At 34.6% G+C, this 17,642-nt stretch overlaps 2 protein-coding genes across 2 annotated transcripts in view; both read left to right on the plus strand.

Moving 5' to 3' along the window:
- The first annotated feature begins 560 nt into the window (after positions 1-560).
- On the plus strand, positions 561-8,090 carry Art7 (arginine methyltransferase 7). The gene is made up of 7 exons (XM_089633696.1): positions 561-898; positions 3,383-3,807; positions 4,098-4,323; positions 4,407-5,203; positions 5,313-5,467; positions 6,631-6,781; positions 7,977-8,090. The coding sequence occupies exons 1-7, from the start codon at positions 685-687 to the stop codon at positions 8,073-8,075; spliced, it is 2,067 nt and encodes a 688-aa protein (XP_089489822.1). The 5' UTR covers positions 561-684; the 3' UTR covers positions 8,076-8,090.
- Positions 8,091-11,018: 2,928 nt separating this feature from the next.
- Positions 11,019-17,642, plus strand: part of Snrk (SNF related kinase) — a 98,179-nt gene continuing 91,555 nt past the window's right edge. Inside the window, exon 1 of the mRNA XM_089633198.1 lies at positions 11,019-11,160. The gene's annotated coding sequence lies outside the window, so the exon portion shown is untranslated. The remainder of the gene's footprint in view (positions 11,161-17,642) is intronic.

Genomic DNA, 17,642 nt, shown 5'->3' on the forward strand with positions numbered 1-17,642 from the left:
TGTCTGTTTAAGTAATACTGTTAATTTAATCAAGGTAAAATAATAATAAAAACAGTTAAAATAATAACTAATATCCATAAATAGATAGTTAACACAAACTCTTGAACTTTTTAGCAGAGGTCCACAGTGTTTTTTTTATCTTTGTCATAAAAAAATGTAGGGATAGTAAATTATTAAAATAACGTGTAACTTTAATGATAACTGTAAAATGAACAGAAAAATAGAGTTATGTAAGAACTTCTTCTCACTCTTATGGATCGTTTCCGCATAAAACGACTAAAAAAATTATTTGAATGGTGTTCTTTCTTTTTTTTTTCTTTTAATTAAAGAAAAATTACAAAATGATTGCTTGCATTATATCATTGTACAAATTAACTTGCTTACCGTTGTTTCATCATTGTAGAAATTAACTTACTTGGTACCGTTATTTTCACACTTAAAGAGCTTACGAAAAAATGTTTTTTATATGATTTTCATAACCTTTTTTTACCCCTGAAACATGGTTTTTCATTTTTGGGATATGGCTTGCCCATGTGATTGCCTTATGGTTCTATGCCTCACTTCATGTTGATCATCTTGACTTGCTTGTTGAATTGTGTCTGGCGCTGTCAAAATAAAACCAATTTATCATTTAACCTAAAAATTGCGTCGTGTTTTCTTTTACAGTGAGAACTAACAGCTATAATGGTTGTTTTTACTCAAGAAATCAACGGTGTTATCGGGTGTTCTGAATGGCATGTTCACGAAGATGATTATGACTATCATCAGGAAATTGCAAGATCGGGTTTTGCCGATATGCTTCATGATACAGAGCGCAATCAAAAATACTTTATAGCCCTCAAAGCTGCTATCGACAAAATGCACGAAGCTGGAAAACCTGCTAACGTTTTGGATATCGGTAAGATATTTTCATAATCAAAAATTTGTTATGAATATTAAAAAAAGTTCTTACGGGACAGGGGATGAAGTTTAGTTAGAACGCACATGCAACGCACTATCCACGTGCGCATGCGTCGATAGATCGATGCTAGAATATAAATAATGAAGTTAAAATTTTGTTTACAATGATAATGTAAGCTTTTTTGGTAGGTTTACATGTTTTTAACTAAGTCTCAGAACTGGGTTCAAAACAGTTTAATTAACTCGTATGAGACGTAATGACCCTTGACAACAGGATAACATCTAGTCAGTTGAATGAAACTTTCGGCCGCACACTATCAGTATAAGTATTGACATTATTATTGATGGATTTCAAAGGTCGTTTGAAAACAATCAATAATATATTATTGTCAATTTCAAATGTTAAAAATTCAACAATATTTCTGTCAATCCATCAGTATTAGGTGCATACATTAAACCGCAAGTCAATGCGTCCGAAACAGTTTATGGTCAGCCCGCATGCGACAGAAACACATCGGAATGTAAGGGTAGACAGGCAGGTATATGAAAAGGTAGAAAATTTTACCTCTCTGGGCACTAACTAAAATTCACTAAGCAGAACTACAAAAGAGGTAAAAATCCGCTTACTTGCCGGAAGCGGATGCTTCCATACCTTCAGGGGGCTATTAGAAACGGAGCATTTGTGGAGGACGCCAAATTGCACCTTGGAATGTAACGCCGTGATCATGATGGCAAACACAATAGTATTAAGAGATTGAGGGGGTGTTACACCATCCTCTTGATAGCATATTATATATCCATAGAGATGGGAAGGCTGACAGAGATATTGAAAGAAGGGTAAATGCAGGTAATTCCGTTAATGGAGGACTGAACGCCGTTGGCGCTAACAAAAAACTGTCCAAAGAAGCGAAGTTAGCAGTCCACAACGGAGTGCTGGTACCTACCTTGATGTATGGAAGTGAGGCATGGAACTGGCAAAGAAAGGATGAAAGTAGATTGAATGCTGTTGAAATGAGATCTCTGAGGCGTATGTGTGGTAAAACCATGTTTGATCGTGTGAGGAATGTGGAGATCCGCAAAGAGTGCAAGGCTGATGTAAGCGTAATGAGTAAGATTAAGAAAGGGACGCTTAGATGGTTTGGGCATGTAGAGCGAATGAGCGAAGATAGGAGTGTAAGGAGGATATATGATGCAAATGCGAATGGTAGCAGAAGTCGGGGACGCCCGAGGAAGACATGGCACGATCAAGTGAATCAGATACTAGAGTCGGGCCATGTCAAGAGTCAGAATAATAGAAGAGTATGTATGAGACGATGTATGAATGTGAATGAGGCAAGAAGTGTGTGCCAAGACCGAGTTGTTTGGCGGTCCGTCCTCTCTGCCTACCCCTGCGGGGAAACGGCGTGATGGTTAGTTAGTTAGTTAGTTAGTTAGGATAATGTATATTAATAAATTGACAAATAGATACTCACAAAAGGTAGAAAACTCGGCTAACTTATCTGATATATAGCCACATTTCATAGATTCTAGTGACGTAGTAAACTTGAACTTTATTAATAAATTAAGTAATTGTAAATCGAAAATATACATTATCCTATGATAAGCTATCAAGAGGATGGTGAAATATCCCCTGGAAATATTGATTGGGTAGAGGTACCTGTCAATCCATCTATATTAGAGCACTCACATCATAGCCAATCAGAGAAAGGGGAACAAACCAAGTTGCACCATAATCGTCTCCCTTTCTTTGATTTGACAGTAAATGAATCTGACAGTATACAGGCAACTCACATTGTAATACCACTGTAGAATCCAGAAAAAAATATAATCTTCTTATGAAATACTTGTTCTTCTTACATTGGCGTGCAAATTGCTGGCTGTGCAAAATTTTACTTGATTCTCAAATCGGGTAAACAAAAGTTCAGGCTTCTTTCCAAAATTGAATGTTTAGTTAGACACTGTTACAAATGTGTTAATATTATAATTTCCCCCCCTCACTCACTTTTAGCATGGCTACGCCAGGCGGTTAATTTAAAAACGAACATTCAGATCCTGCATAGAAAAGTCCCACAATGGACTGCGCTGCAAACTTTTGGCTTACTTTGGCGAACTTTTCATTTCTGCATAGGATCTCCTTATTTCAATATGCACTCTTCGGCGGTCAATATACGACTGATGTCGTTGTTTATTCAAAGCGTCCTCGAATATTCCTGGTGCCAAAAATATGGTCACTTGGTTTGTTCCAGCTCGTCGAAGTCTTATCAATTTGGATGTCTATGGGTCACACGCTCAATAGTGTTGTTAATACAAACAATACTAATGATTGTGTCTGCCTGCACCCAGTCGTGAAAATTGCTATGTCGTCAAAAGTCATGTTCTGCCTTATTAACCAACTGGTACATAGTATCATACTTACCATTGTAGTTTTTCCTTCTTTGCCACACTGTATTGCAAAATATGTATAATCTTTTTGAAATTTTAGGTACAGGAACGGGTCTCCTTTCTATAATGGCAGCGCAGTGCGGTGCTGATAGTATTATAGCGTGCGAAGGCTTTCCGGCAATGGCAAGTTGTGCTATAAAAATCATTGAGGACAATGGATTTGCAGACAAAATCACAGTGATTGCTAAAAGGTCGACAGACATAAAAGTTGGCGAAGATAGTGAAATGAAACAGAGGGCAAACATCTTAGTAACTGAGGTCTTTGATACCGAATTGATCGGAGAAGGCGCTCTATTTACCTTTACCCATGCCCATGATGACTTGTTGGAGAAAGATTGCATTGTGGTACCAGATTCTGCTACTATATTTGCTCAGGTTGTAGAATGTCCTATGATGCAGAAATGGAACAAGCTTGTGGATGTTGCGGATGAAGATGGAAATATTCTCATTCACACTCCGCGGGAGGTAATTGAATAGATATTGTATTTTATTAGGTAGCTATTAATATTTTGGTTTAACACAAGGCTGCGGCCCTAACCAATATTATTCATGTAATAAGATGCTCTTATATTTTTGTGTAATGTTATTGGATACACTGTATTTCACTCAATAAGTAACATAAAATAAGTTAACTTATGCAAGATTTCATTTTTAAATTATGATGTTTATTAGTATGTATTGTGTTGTTTGACTTGAGCTGTTATAATGTCCTTTTTATGGATAGATTTAAATATTGTCTATCTGTTTGTCATCAGATGAAAGAATGTAATGGTTCTGCGGCTGTCCACGACATTCAGTTGAGCCAGCACCCTTTGACTTCATTCAAAGAAGTATTACCGCCGTTTGCCGTTCTACAGTATGACTTTTCAGGGAGAACTCGACTGAGGAAACAAAAAACTTTCATGAAGCCGTCGCGGTCTTTGATCACAGGCAATGCCCAGATGGTTTTTATGTGGTGGGATTTGAAGATGGACACAGAAGGTAATATGTAAATGGATTTCAATTGTACAAAACATATAATACATTTGTTGTTTTATTAAGTTTTTGATGTCCTTTGGTTTTAGGGAAAGTCCTTCTGAGTTGTGCTCCGTGGTGGAGCCACCCCGATGTTGATCTAGAGAGCAAGCGGCCTCAGGATACTATTCCTTGGAGGGACCATTGGATGCAAGCAGTTTATTACTTTCCCAAAGAGATACCAGTTACAAAAGATGAGAACGTAGTTTTGGTCGCTTCCCACGATGAATACTCTCTTTGGTTCAGTCTAAAGAAAGAAAAGAGTGAAGTTTCTATGGAAGACGCAAAGCGCCCTGTTTGCGATTGTGGCGCTCACATGAAATTTTCCAGAACCCATATCGCTTGCATGAATGACGGAACCCGAAACAAAAAACTGCTACGAGCTTTGAAAAAGAATGTCAACGAAAATACCGTTTGTCTTTGTCTGAATGGTGCTTCTCTGATGGGCATGGCTGTGGCTAAAATGGGTGCTCAGAAAGTAATTTATATTGAGTCTGGCATGATCACCAAGAGGATATTACAATCCTACATTTCATTCAACAACCTGTGGGACAATGTTGTTGTTTTACCGGACGTGGAATCGGCATTCCAGTTGTGCCCTGGCGACACTATATCCTTGATCCTTGGAGACCCCAATTACAACACTGCCATATATCCCTGGGATAACCTCCACTTGGGGCATATTATTGAAACAAACAAATCTAGGCTCAGAAAAGACATTAAAATACTGCCCGGTGTTTGCAGTGTTTGGGGAATGACAGTAGAGTTTTTGGATCTACACAAAATTAAAGCTCCTTTGGGTATTTGTGAAAATATCAATTTGACGATATTCGACAAACTTGTCAAGGTACACCCTACCTTTAATAATTTATTATTGCTACTGAAAATTGAAAGTGTCTCGTTATTATAGTGATAATAATGACAATAAAATAAAAGCGTTGATTTTGTTGTTTTAGAACTCTAGAGACATCACTGATATGGAGATCGAGCCTCAACCTCTGTGGGAATATCCGGCTATATGCCGTTCGAAGCCTGTTAAATTCGTGGAGGTTGACATGACCAAAACGCAAGAAATAACTCAAGTAGTATCGGGCTCAGTTCCATGTGAATTGTGAGTTTTATCATCTATTTAAGAATATTAAATTTTTAGGTAATTTATAAATAATATAACAAAGCTATGTGAATGTGTAATATCATTATCACAACGTAACTCATTGGCCAGTGGCAGTGTTGGCATCGCGTTTGCCCCCACCCAGGCATAGTGTGTTCAATTCTTCAGCTGGCCATCATTACAACACAAGCAACATTTTCCTCTTACTGTGGTGGTAGTAGGAGATTTTAAAATTTTGTCAGGTTATTCGTAACCCGGAAATGTTTGTCTTTCTCAAAAAAAAAAAAAAAATCACCAGGGGTAGGAAGAAAATATGGACCCCCAAACAACTTGATCTTGGCACACACACTGCTTGATTCATTCACATTCATACATCGTCTCATTCTTCTGTTATTCTGCTTCTTGACATGACCTGACTTGAGTATTTGATTCACTTGATAGGGCCATATCTTCCTCAAGCGTCCCCGCCTTCTACCATTAACTTCTGTGTTATATATTCTCTTTTCTTCGTTCATCCCCTCTACACGCCTAAATCATCTAAGCGTCCCTTTCTTAACCTTAACTATTTCTTCAATACATATACAAAATTGAAATTAAAAGCTTGAAAAACTTTATTACTTTCCTGTTATACCATCAGGTTTAATATTATTATTATTATGTAATGAGCAGGCAGCATTCTGCTGATGCGCTCATATCTGATTTCACAACAAGTTTGACAGTAATTTAGTTGTTTTAAGTTTGAACTAAGTCCTTTCTTTTCTCCAAATGTGAATCCAATAGAGCTTTGAATTGATTTATATTTGTTGCATCGATGACATGTTGTGGGAGTTTGTTCCAAGCATTACTCTATTTGCAAGGAAGTGTTTTCTAGGATTAGATGCAAAAGGCGTTTTGGTAATTTTTTTTGAGTGTCCACGGAGATTTATATTTTTATTAGTAGTGAAGATTTCTTGGATGCTAGGGCAACTGTAATGTCCAGATAAAATTTAGAAAGTCTCGATCAAGTGACCCCTTTCTCTTCTTTCTTGTAAGGTTGGTAATCTTAGTTCTTTGAGTCTATCTTCGTATCGTAGATCTTTCAGAGCTCTTGGTATATAATATGGAGGTTCTACCATAATCCCAGTTTGTTGTGTATATTTAAAGTATTACATATTTAATTATAGTGAGGGGACATACAATGGTTTTGCAATGTGGCTGGAGTGGGAATTAGACGAGGACAAGAAGAATAACATCAGCACAGGACCTATTGTGCCACCAGAATTTAATGAAATAGTGACGTGGGATCCTTATTCGCATCAGGCTGTTCAAATTCTGGTAATGATTGCTTTTGGCTAATGCATAATATCCATAGAAATTCACTAAGGGAGCTAGTTCGTCCACCCCGGGAGACACATGCGGCTGCTGGGGATTGGAAACACCAATATGTGTTGGCAGTGCCGACTAGAGCCCGCCTCAAGACCCATGGCGTGTGTGGCGGCGCGGGAGGCGTTACGTCCGTCTCTGGTACGACAGACGTAAAGTACAGCCCATGCATGACAACAATATATCGAGGGCTGAATGTCAAACAAATTTATCTACAAAAAACATGCAAGCAATTCTAGGGCTTAAAGCCAAGCATTGTTTTTGACAAACCTACCGAAATCAGGGGATAGTCGAATTCGTAACAAATCAGTCCCAACTTTCAAAATGACAGTTAAAATAATTTTCTGTTATTTTGTAGGTATTTATCGCTTGTCTGACTTCTTCACACAATCAGTTAAAACTTTGAAAATTGCACATAAATTCAAAGCAAATTTGAATTAATTGAACCAGAGTTACGCAGGATGCACAGACAGCCCGAATTAGTATTTTGATTGTTTCTTATGATTATAATTCTGTTCATTTCTTACCACAAGGAGGAAATCTATCATTGGTTGTATTTTTGGTGTAATCTAAAAAAAATTTAAAATTGAACTCTTAATTTCTCAAAGATTAATAAATAAAACATGGGAGAACATAGCACAAAGGCCTCTGGCTTCATTATTTGAAACTATGCAAAAGTCTAATCTATCTAAATAAATAAAAATGTTAATTTTCAAAATCTTAAACCTTTGAAAGTTCTTCACTGATTGCTTTGAAATTTTGACACAATGTTGCATTTGAATATGTGTGTGATTTTATATGCCTATATTATATAGATGTCACCCGTGACAGGTAAAACTGCGCCGTATGTTGGACAAACATGCTTTTTTAAACAGCGCCATCTGTTGGACGTAAAAGCAACAGAAGCTATTGTTTCTCCATCTGCACAGACAGACTGACCCACAGCAACGCTAATCAATTAAAATAATCATTGCAAAAATAATAATTATTAATAATAATAATCTTTTTTTTTATTTTTTTAATTATGTTATTGCTGGGCCACTGTCAAAGGAACATAAAAAAGGATAATAATAATCTTCAGCGACTTGTGTTGTATGTTTTTGTAAACATTGCTTAAAATCATTGCCTTATTTCTTTTTGTTTTCAGGAGGAACCGAAGATGCAGCGCACTGAAAATTCATTCCATCACCAAGTGAAATATAATTTATCAAGTGGTTATTTTGTCATCAATGTGTCAATAAAGTAATGATTGCCCACTGACTATTAATTTTATATTTTTCTTCTCATAATTGACTTCCTAAATGGTCTGTAAAGAACAGGAAAAAGCACAGCACAGAGTGAAAATAGAATTCGTATCAAGAACATAGCACAGATCAGCAACTATTGCCATCGTCCTAAGGGTCGTTAAGGAATCGCCATAAATTTTAAGCACAAAGTGTTACGTATTTAACTTTTAACTACATCTACCTACATTATATATTTATTATGTTAACTATGGTTTATGTAACATTGTTTGTCACTTTTACAATGTATTAGTTTTCATACTGCTTTTACAAAATAAATATATAAAGCAAGTGCTGTAAGACCCGCCACAGAAAAGTAACGTTGGCCAAAGTAAGGTGATGGTCTGCAGCACAGTCCATTGTGGGGCTGAACTGCGCAGGGTTTTACTGCACTCAGTTTATCTTGATTCCTCACCGACCCATGGGATAAAGGCCTAAATGTTAGGACAAGAATTAATCCCCTTATAAATATTTGAGAAATATACCTAAAATAGATTGGTGTTGGTATTATGATAATAGATACAAAATATTATATTGTATTAACTTAACTCCTTAAGCTAATATCTGTTCGCTTTTGGGAACAATTCATAATATTAGATTATTATATTATTATATAATATTAATATTAGATATATTAGAAATCGTTGTCTCCCTCACTGCCATGGTGAGAAATATGATCTAAATAGTGTTAGAAAGATGCTAATAAAGAATGCTTTATATTCAAATCTAGACGTTAGCCGCAGAAGAATTAAAATGTTCACCTTTATGAAACCAAAGGTTCCGACCGCAATTTGAAAAAAAATTATGAAACCTTGTGAATTTTAACATAATTAATTTTTACATGAAATGATTAAAAATTGAGGTGACAATAACGTTCATAATACATTTGTCTAAAAAAATTTAAGTGTTTTTATTTTTTTTTCATTATCAGTTTTTAAGTTACGAAAAATATAAGGTGAGCCATTTTATATATCAATATAGAATGTATTGCATTGCACTATTCCTGCATACATTCTGGAACTCTTATTTTTTTTTTGTTCACATTCAAAATTTTAACAATATATAATACATTATTATGTTTGTAATAATAAAATTTTTAAGCATATGTGTATAAAAGAGAACCTTTAAAGAGAGTGAGTTTAATTGTGTACAAAATATAATTTTAATGGGGTTAACATGAGAAAGTAATGTATGTATGTACATTAGATCTAAAATTTTATTCATAGTTTGTTAGTTTTTATAACTATCTTACTGTATTTGGTTCATCAAACCGGAGTTACGGACACACAACCGAAATTAGTATTATTTTTGATTTTGATTGCTTTTTAAGCTTTTAATTTAAAGAATTTGTTTGTTTACAAGAAAATATAATATTTTACGAAATTAAGGTACCTATATAAAAACAACTCAGTTTATGAAATCACAGAGAAGCATGCATTGCATTGAAGAAAAGTTATGGAAAATAATTCACTATTGCTGTTCCTCTCCTAACGTTGCTGATGGTTCCATGGCAACTCAGGACAGTTACAATTTTCAAGAGTGTGTTGAATTGCCACTGTCCTCTTCAATTGCTCGGTTACCGTTACTGATATTGGTCAGTATTATGAGCGGCACTTCTGAAATATCACTGAATTGCGCTGTAAAGGAATACCGCTGACAGCTCCATTGCAACCTGTCCCATTTTCTCGTAAACTATGCATGTAATGGAGAGATTATAATGGGCAGATTAGTAGAAGACTAGGGCAGCATAACTTTGATATTTCATATTATCATTATTCCCCTTTAGCTTGAATTATTATAAACATTTCAATACTCTGGAATTTTTTCCCTGATATGAGCGTACCTACTCAATTTAAAAAATATATTATTGGTATGTTCTTTTGTACATAATGTTGTTTGAATTTAAGCCCTATAATTCATAATGATTTCTCATTCACAAGCTCCAGTTAAATACTTCAGTATGTAGGCTGTTGCAGACTATTATAAGTATACTAACATAAAAAAAATAAATCAAAATGATTTATCTTTCATTATTATTTCCTACCTAATGAATCCTTTTCATGCAGTGATCATTGGAGTCATTCCACTACTTAAAAGGTTTTATATTTTAGTAGTTCAATAGAAATTCATTAGTTCCATAGTAATTCTAATTCCCTCATGGAGAAACATCAGGCGACCCGACAGGGTTGCTATAGGTGGCTATGGGTGGCTAGTTGGGACAGGGGGGAGGGGGGGGGGGGTATGTGAAACAATGTCATTCACACTAACTGAGTTTCCGTCGCCTTGGTCACCCTGGTCGCATGTCACCTCTACTTGCTCGTAGTGAGCACGGTCGCAGAAAATGTTCTTCAGTAAATAGAGTTGCTGCAATGTGCAGGTTTAAATCAGGACAATGCTCTAGACCGAGTGCTCGATAATGGTGATAATCCCGATATACTAGGACATATGGCGACCCAACACATAAGTCATTTTGTGTAAACAAAAATATTTTATCCTGTTTGTTCGTCCTCTTTCGGTTGCCTCTATGTGTATGTCTGTAAACGTTTTTGTCATTTTTTTAATTTATCTATTTTAATCTTTTTGGCATAAACATGACGAACATCGAATATATTACGAATATTACAAAAAGGTTCTAAAAGGTAATTTTTCCGAAAAATTTTTGAAGAAAAATTATTATTGGTTCATCGATTAGCGATGAAATAATCGGCGCCTTCTTTCATAAGAAAAAAAAGATTTCTTTTACTTGCGAAAGTAGGTACTGATTATTTTACATAATAATAAATATAATCCAGATACGGGAAAAATATATAAATAAGGAATGCACTTTTCTCTGTAGGGAATATGGGCAATATGTTTTAGACTTAATGGCAACACTCGTTATAAAGTTTGCCGTGTTGTGTGTTGCGGAATATGTTGTTTCTGTGTTGTGAGTTATAAACAATTCAATTTAGTGATATTCAATCCAAGTATTACAGTGTGATAAATGTGCAAGTGAAGTTATTTGAGAATTTCGCATTTCTTTTACTGGAACCAAACATTCATATTAACGTAAGTAATTGAAATAAGTAGCCATTAAAAATGGCTTCGTTTACAAATTAAACCCTATTTTAACCATAAATCTATTATTTCATTTCAGGTTTCATAATAAGAATATTTTTTTAATAAAATTAAATGTATATCTTTATTTGCTTTTTATACGTGTGCCTTCCTTTTAGTAATTTCTTTTAATTGCTGGTTATTATTTATCCGCGAGAATGGGTGGCAACTGTCAAGAAGTCGCGACGAATGAACTATAAATAATACCATACTACGTGTATCGTTATGCAGTTTTTTCTAATCCGAGCGTATCGTTTTCGCACCTTGAAAATATTTAAGCAAACGTAAAAACCGATTATATTGATTTCAGGTATGTATCCACATTATTGACATCTAATCCACCTGTCAAAAATTATTAATACCTCTCCGGTTTTCTATTATACAGTTTTTCTAGAAATAATATCAGTGACTCCTAAGTTTATATTTGGTTATAAAACGTATTCTTTAGTTTTCACATCAGTAACATTTTCATAAATGTCATGTGAACTAACTAAATATACAATTAAAAAATAACAGAGATTCTTCTGATCCAACTCTAAGCAAATCAACAAAACTGCTCAGCCTTTTCAATTGTTATAAAATTATAATTTATAAAAAATGGTAAAATTCTACTGTTAGTTTCCCAAAGATGTTTTAATCCTTATCTTCAGACAATTGAAATGAGTAATGAAAAGACATTTTGTTTGACTTCTGGGGTACTAAGCCATGTTATTTCTAGTAGTTTCAGTGACACGGTATCATTACTATACAAATAAACATCCTTGTTTTTTCACTACACTTTCTGCCCTGATGCTGGACACCGAAAGGCTGTCCGAATCGTTGGCTCAAAAAGGAAGAAGCGCTTAGACCCAATACCCCAAAAGCACAACAATATGTGCTATGGGGGTATTGGGTCGCTAATAATTAATAACAGCCATAATGTTACTTATAGCTGTGCCAAACAGTTCCACATAACTCATTCAAATTAATAAAATTCATGCTTATTTAAAACTTGTGGATTTTATTTTGTCAGTTATTGATTGATAATTTTTTTTTTAATTTGGTTAGTGAATTATGACAGGGGGTCTCGTATCAATATTTTAAAATTATTTTGAAAGTAAATCTCAACCCTTTCTCTGTACGATTTTAACATCCGAATATGATATAAGTTTTTTTGTTCTGTTCACTGTGTTATTATCACGGTTATCAACAACTTTTAACTATAAATAATGTTTTACTATGGATCATGCCAAACTACTTTTATTTATTTATTAAAGTAGTTAGTTTCCGTCTCTCCTAATTTCTTTCCCATTTGATAAAGTTCACCAGGGTTGTCATTGGATATTCAAATAAGACTCAGATATTTGAGCCTTATTTCCATGAAGACGTGACATTGGCACTAAAGGTGCATTTGAGTCTCTTAATCCTCTTCACATTTCCTGCATCTCTTGAGATGGTAGTGTCTCATTAGTAGTACTCCCAGTTCCCTCAGTGAGTTTCTGACCATGTTGAGTAGTTGCCTGTTCATCTAGGAACTGGTCTGTTTGTGACTACTTTGGATTGTCTAATTCTGGGTGCCATCTCCCATTCCTTCAAGTGCTGGGATTGGATCCTCCCCTCAATATGTAGTTTGGTGTGGAAAGCTGCCACTTCTACGGCCGACTCGTATTCCGCAAGTGGTGCTTCCACCCGTTTACTCGTTAGTTGGTCAGCCTGCTCGTTATCCTCAAATGCTGAAGTACCAAGCAGTTCTGAATTTGGGATGATAAGATTTCTCATGGTCAGTAGTGTAATTGTTGTCTGATCTTTGGGGAGTGCTGTGAGGCCAATTAAGGAAGGATTTATTAATGCGGGTCTTGAAGATGCCCGGATTATATGAAGGAGGAAAAAAATATGTCAGAAGCATACTATACACAAAAACAAGTCGGAGAAGACCCATTCTTATGAAGACAACATCAAATACAGGGGATCAGTGCTGCTAACTCCTTCTAGCAGGCTCCATTGAAAATTGAAAAAATGAAATACCTACCTGTAGAACGAACTCTTCGTGCCTACATTGCACCTTTGCATTAGAGACGGCAATCGGTCTGTCAACAACGGATTGTCAATCAGACGGACCACCCTCCTTTGCACAGAATCAAGTAGGTTTATCAGATATTTTGGGGCTACAGCCCCAGAGGTGTCTCACAAATTCAAATGATATTTGTACAGAGTTAGCAGCAGGTCATTATTGTCATTAAGAATCTGCTAGTCCTATACAAGATGTGCATTTTCTTCTAGGCCAGATTTACTCGGACTTCTATGGAGCCCCGATACTTGAGCCAGTCTGAGAATTTTTTTTCTATAATGGTTCGTTTTTCTTAGGATAGGCACTGCTTTTAGTCTTTTTGGAATGTACGCCTCTAGTGGACATGGTAGCAAGTTTATACAAATCTCGAAGGAAAGAGGACATATCTATAGCTTTTGATTGGACAGCTCAAAAAAAAAAGTGATCTTGCCATTTTTCATTTGCTATCCGCATTCGACAAAAAATAGAGGATTTCATTTTTGTTAATTGAGCTGCTCGAGTGTAGACCATGTTAACTGACAAAACAAGTTTTGAGATATAGTATTTTGATTGTTTGGATGCATGAAAACAATTCGTAAAAAATTAAGAGTCTTATTATTTTTTATAATATGACAATACAAAGTTATGTATATTACAGTAATATGGTTTGAAACAAAATAATAATACTTAAAAAAATATTGATTACCATCCTTTACTTGAACACATGAACCAATTTATGGTATATAACATATTTATATATTCCAAATCTAATGAGTGCAAAAAAGGAAAACATTTCCAGTGAAAAATAGACGGTGGGATAAATGATATAACTTTTTCTCCACGATTATCTGGATCCTCGTGAATCACAGAAGATTTAATAGATTGATAACATGACATGCCATGAAATAATAACATTCAGGTAAACAATGGCACGTGCGTGTAGATACCACTAAAAGCCTTTCACAAATCAATTAAAATTGTAGCTTGAAAACATGTTAAATGAAAACACTTAACATGCTTTACATTAAATAGGTTAGAAATGCATCAAAATCTTATCCTGGTCATATCTTTACTACTTGAGAGTTTGGGTTTTGTTTTCGGCAGAAAACGTGAGATCTGCCGTAATAAAATGTCATCACTGTCAAAATAATCCACAGAACATGGTATGTGTTGGCTATCCGCCATCTTGCATCACTTAACATTCTTTACTTGAAGAGTATGTTGGATACCATAGATTACATATCTCAAATCGTCTGTTAAAGCAGTTCTACCACTACGAGGAAGAAGACATTAAAAAACACCTTTTACACGAAAAGAACGATTTTCGCAAAAATGTCAGTTAACATGGTCTACACCCGAGTGTTTAAATTTTATTTGTCATTAACTAACAATTTAAAATGATTTTTTTCAGCTTTACGTACTCTAAATAAGCAATGAAACTAAATGTATTTTCCCAGAGGAAAACTTACGCTCGTAGATATTAATGCTTCCTGCCTGAAACGCGTACGTCACATATCTGTCCGAAGAAATTATTTTGACTAATACTACTATTAACGGTTTATCCGCTGAAAAATCTTTTAGTGTTCCACGAAAACAAGCTCTTGAACTGTGAGCTCCGTGTTTTTTTTTTCTGTCTAAAACTTCTTGTTCAACTCAATTTTTATTTCGCAGTTAGCTCCTGTGGTGAGATATGAAACTTTGAATTTTAACAATTTATCTGCAAAAAGACAAAAATTTGGTGATCGCAACCGTTTTTGCAAATTTCCCCTCATTTTATCGGTCAATGACTCGATACAATAAGAACTTATCTTACAGGTAACCTACTCAAATGAGCCCACTGACATTGCGCGACTAAAATTGCTAATTTTATCATTCATATTAATATATGACTTTTAACCCATCAGTTTAATTTGTTCGCTTTTGGGAACAGCTCATTATGGTCTCATAGAAATCGTTGTCAGGGTGAGAAATACTGTATAAACCTATAAACGGCGTTAGAAAGAGAAAACACCCTGCTTTATATTCAAATCTAGAAGTTAACCACAGAATAATTAAAATATACACCTCTATCATCTATGAAACCAAAGGTTCGATGCAATTTGAAAAAAAAAAATCATTATTTTTATATGAAATTGCAATAAAGTGAGATGACAATAATGTTAATAATATTTTTTTATAATAGAACGTGTTTTTTGTTGTTGTTAGTATTTTAGTTCAGTAAATATGTAAGGTGAACCATTAAATAGGTTAATAAGATTAATCTAATACTTGTGTCGGGTCATTTCAATAGAATGACAAAATTGTATGAATGAGACGACACATGATGCGAATGAACAAAGGAGTCGATTGTTCTTATACATAGTTGTTTGGCGTTCTATCCTTTCTGCCTTCCTCGAAACGCCTTAATGGCAAGAATATTATGTATTGTCAATATAAGGACAAATCCGTGATGTCAGCTATAAAAAGATCTATTCATTTTCTTATCCCTGAGATTATTTTTTTTTAAATTGTACCTTACCTTGAACCAGGTGATGATAGTTTTAATGCGTTGATTGTTTTGAAGAAGAAATTGAGAAGCATGAAAGCGAAATCTATAAAACAATCATTGATAATAAATTTGAGTAAAACAATTGTATTTTTCTAATAATTTTTTTAATAAGTAATACCTACTCGTATTTTGAAAATATACCGTACTTTTGCGAATATATTGATAGTAGAGGTAGGTAGGTAGGTGGTATATTCGACTTTTAAAAAACGTAGTTTTGAAATAACAATTAACGGCTATAAGGAGCAAATTTAGTCGGTCTCCCTCGTGCTCGTTATAATAGTTTGACTGTATTTGTATTAGGAAAATATATTCACGTGAATATTTCCCAAGGCGATAAAATATCGAAGTAAATAAATGACTATTACCAATAATTTAAGTACCTACGTATTAATTACTATCTTCATAAATTATGTTTATTTATTATCTAGTAACAATCATGTTTTATTTATCATAAACAAGATTTTAGTATATTCATATTCATTAATATTTACACGAGAGGAGATAAAAAATAATATGACGTCTTTATTTAAAAAAATAATTTATATAGCCTTTTTAATTATGTCTGGGTCGCTACTTCCATAAGAATCCTACTTGAATACATTCTACGGAAATAATCTAGATTTATTATTCTTATCTCTTTTAATTTTATTTTTGGCCGATAGTTTATATCTGAATCTTTCGTATGTAGAACTACCCGCTTTGAGTATCTACCTCGGCCCGTACGACTGCCAGTCAACCATCCTACCCACTAGGCCATCGATAACTATTTATATGAAGCAAATTATTAAACGGTGAACTCCGGCGACATGAAATTTGCACAGATATTTTTGTCTGGAATTTATAGGCCAACGGAACTATTTTCGGCGTTTAAGGTCAATTGCACTGTCAGCTATTCGAAATGTCCATTTAACTCGCTAGAAATAAGTAGAAACTGGCTAAAATAACAAGAAGCCTTTGTTTGTTTCTAGTTTTTCTCTGATTCAGATCTTACTTTCCGCAAAACACCACACCACACAGCACCCCCAAAGATTACATATTAAGCCTCGGGAAATTATTTCCGCCAGGGCCTCCTCTGTGAAGTTATGGTATGGACTGTGTTTTTTGTTTCGGTTTTTCATTCAGTGTTTTTCTTGTCACTGAATGAGAGAATATAAAACGAACATAAATAAATATATAAGACTTAAAATCACGGACGAAACCGGGTAGTAAAACTTGTAACCACTGTTAAGGCCTTCATAGAAGGAGCACGCCAATGTTAAAAAAACGATATTAATTAAGGCGATGCCATACGTAGTATTGCAAAATCATGTGTTTTTGGTTTGAAAATTTGGTCGCCTAGAAATGTTTCAGGTGCTTTAATTAAATACTGCGAGTAGAATACATCTTGGCCTTTGAAATAATCGAGTATTTTTTAGATAAGTCTTTTTATAAGCCCAGAAAAAAATAGCATAAAGGCCTATGAAAACTGCTTTAAAGTTCAAAATCTCCTACTTACGAACCCATTTTCGGTTAATGATTTTATTGTATAATGTGGCAAATTAAGTTATTTATAAAATGATCGAAAATAAAAATTTATGCCCGGACATTAACAAAATAAAATAAAAGGCCCTTTTTGGCCATGTTTTTTCTTGCATAAATCAAAACAGGCCGATGGTGTTAAGCGGGAATTTAAACCTTATCGCCTTCTACGTAAGGGTTGTTATTGAAAGCGGCTCAATTTAAAATATTACACGACGTAGTGCATCGCCTTAAGCAAAAATGGTGAAAATACTTAATAAAACACGACTCGTTTCAAATACAGCAAAAATCTCTCGACAAATACTTTAGTTGTATACCCATAAAATATTAAATAACAGAATA

This window comes from Hesperophylax consimilis, chromosome 7 (assembly GCF_061612785.1).
Source record: "Hesperophylax consimilis isolate HC1 chromosome 7, BYU_Hcon_1.0, whole genome shotgun sequence".
In the NCBI taxonomy this organism is placed as follows: Eukaryota; Metazoa; Arthropoda; class Insecta; order Trichoptera; family Limnephilidae; genus Hesperophylax; species Hesperophylax consimilis.

Excerpts from the sequence above, each read along its gene's own strand:
- Art7 (XM_089633696.1), top strand. The coding sequence starts at position 685 with ATGGTTGTTTTTACTCAAGAAATCAACGGTGTTATCGGGTGTTCTGAA. Across the intron at positions 3,808-4,097 it reads TCATTCACACTCCGCGGGAG|ATGAAAGAATGTAATGGTTC; the intron begins GTAATTGAATAG and ends GTTTGTCATCAG. Across the intron at positions 5,468-6,630 it reads GGCTCAGTTCCATGTGAATT|TGAGGGGACATACAATGGTT; the intron begins GTGAGTTTTATC and ends ATTTAATTATAG.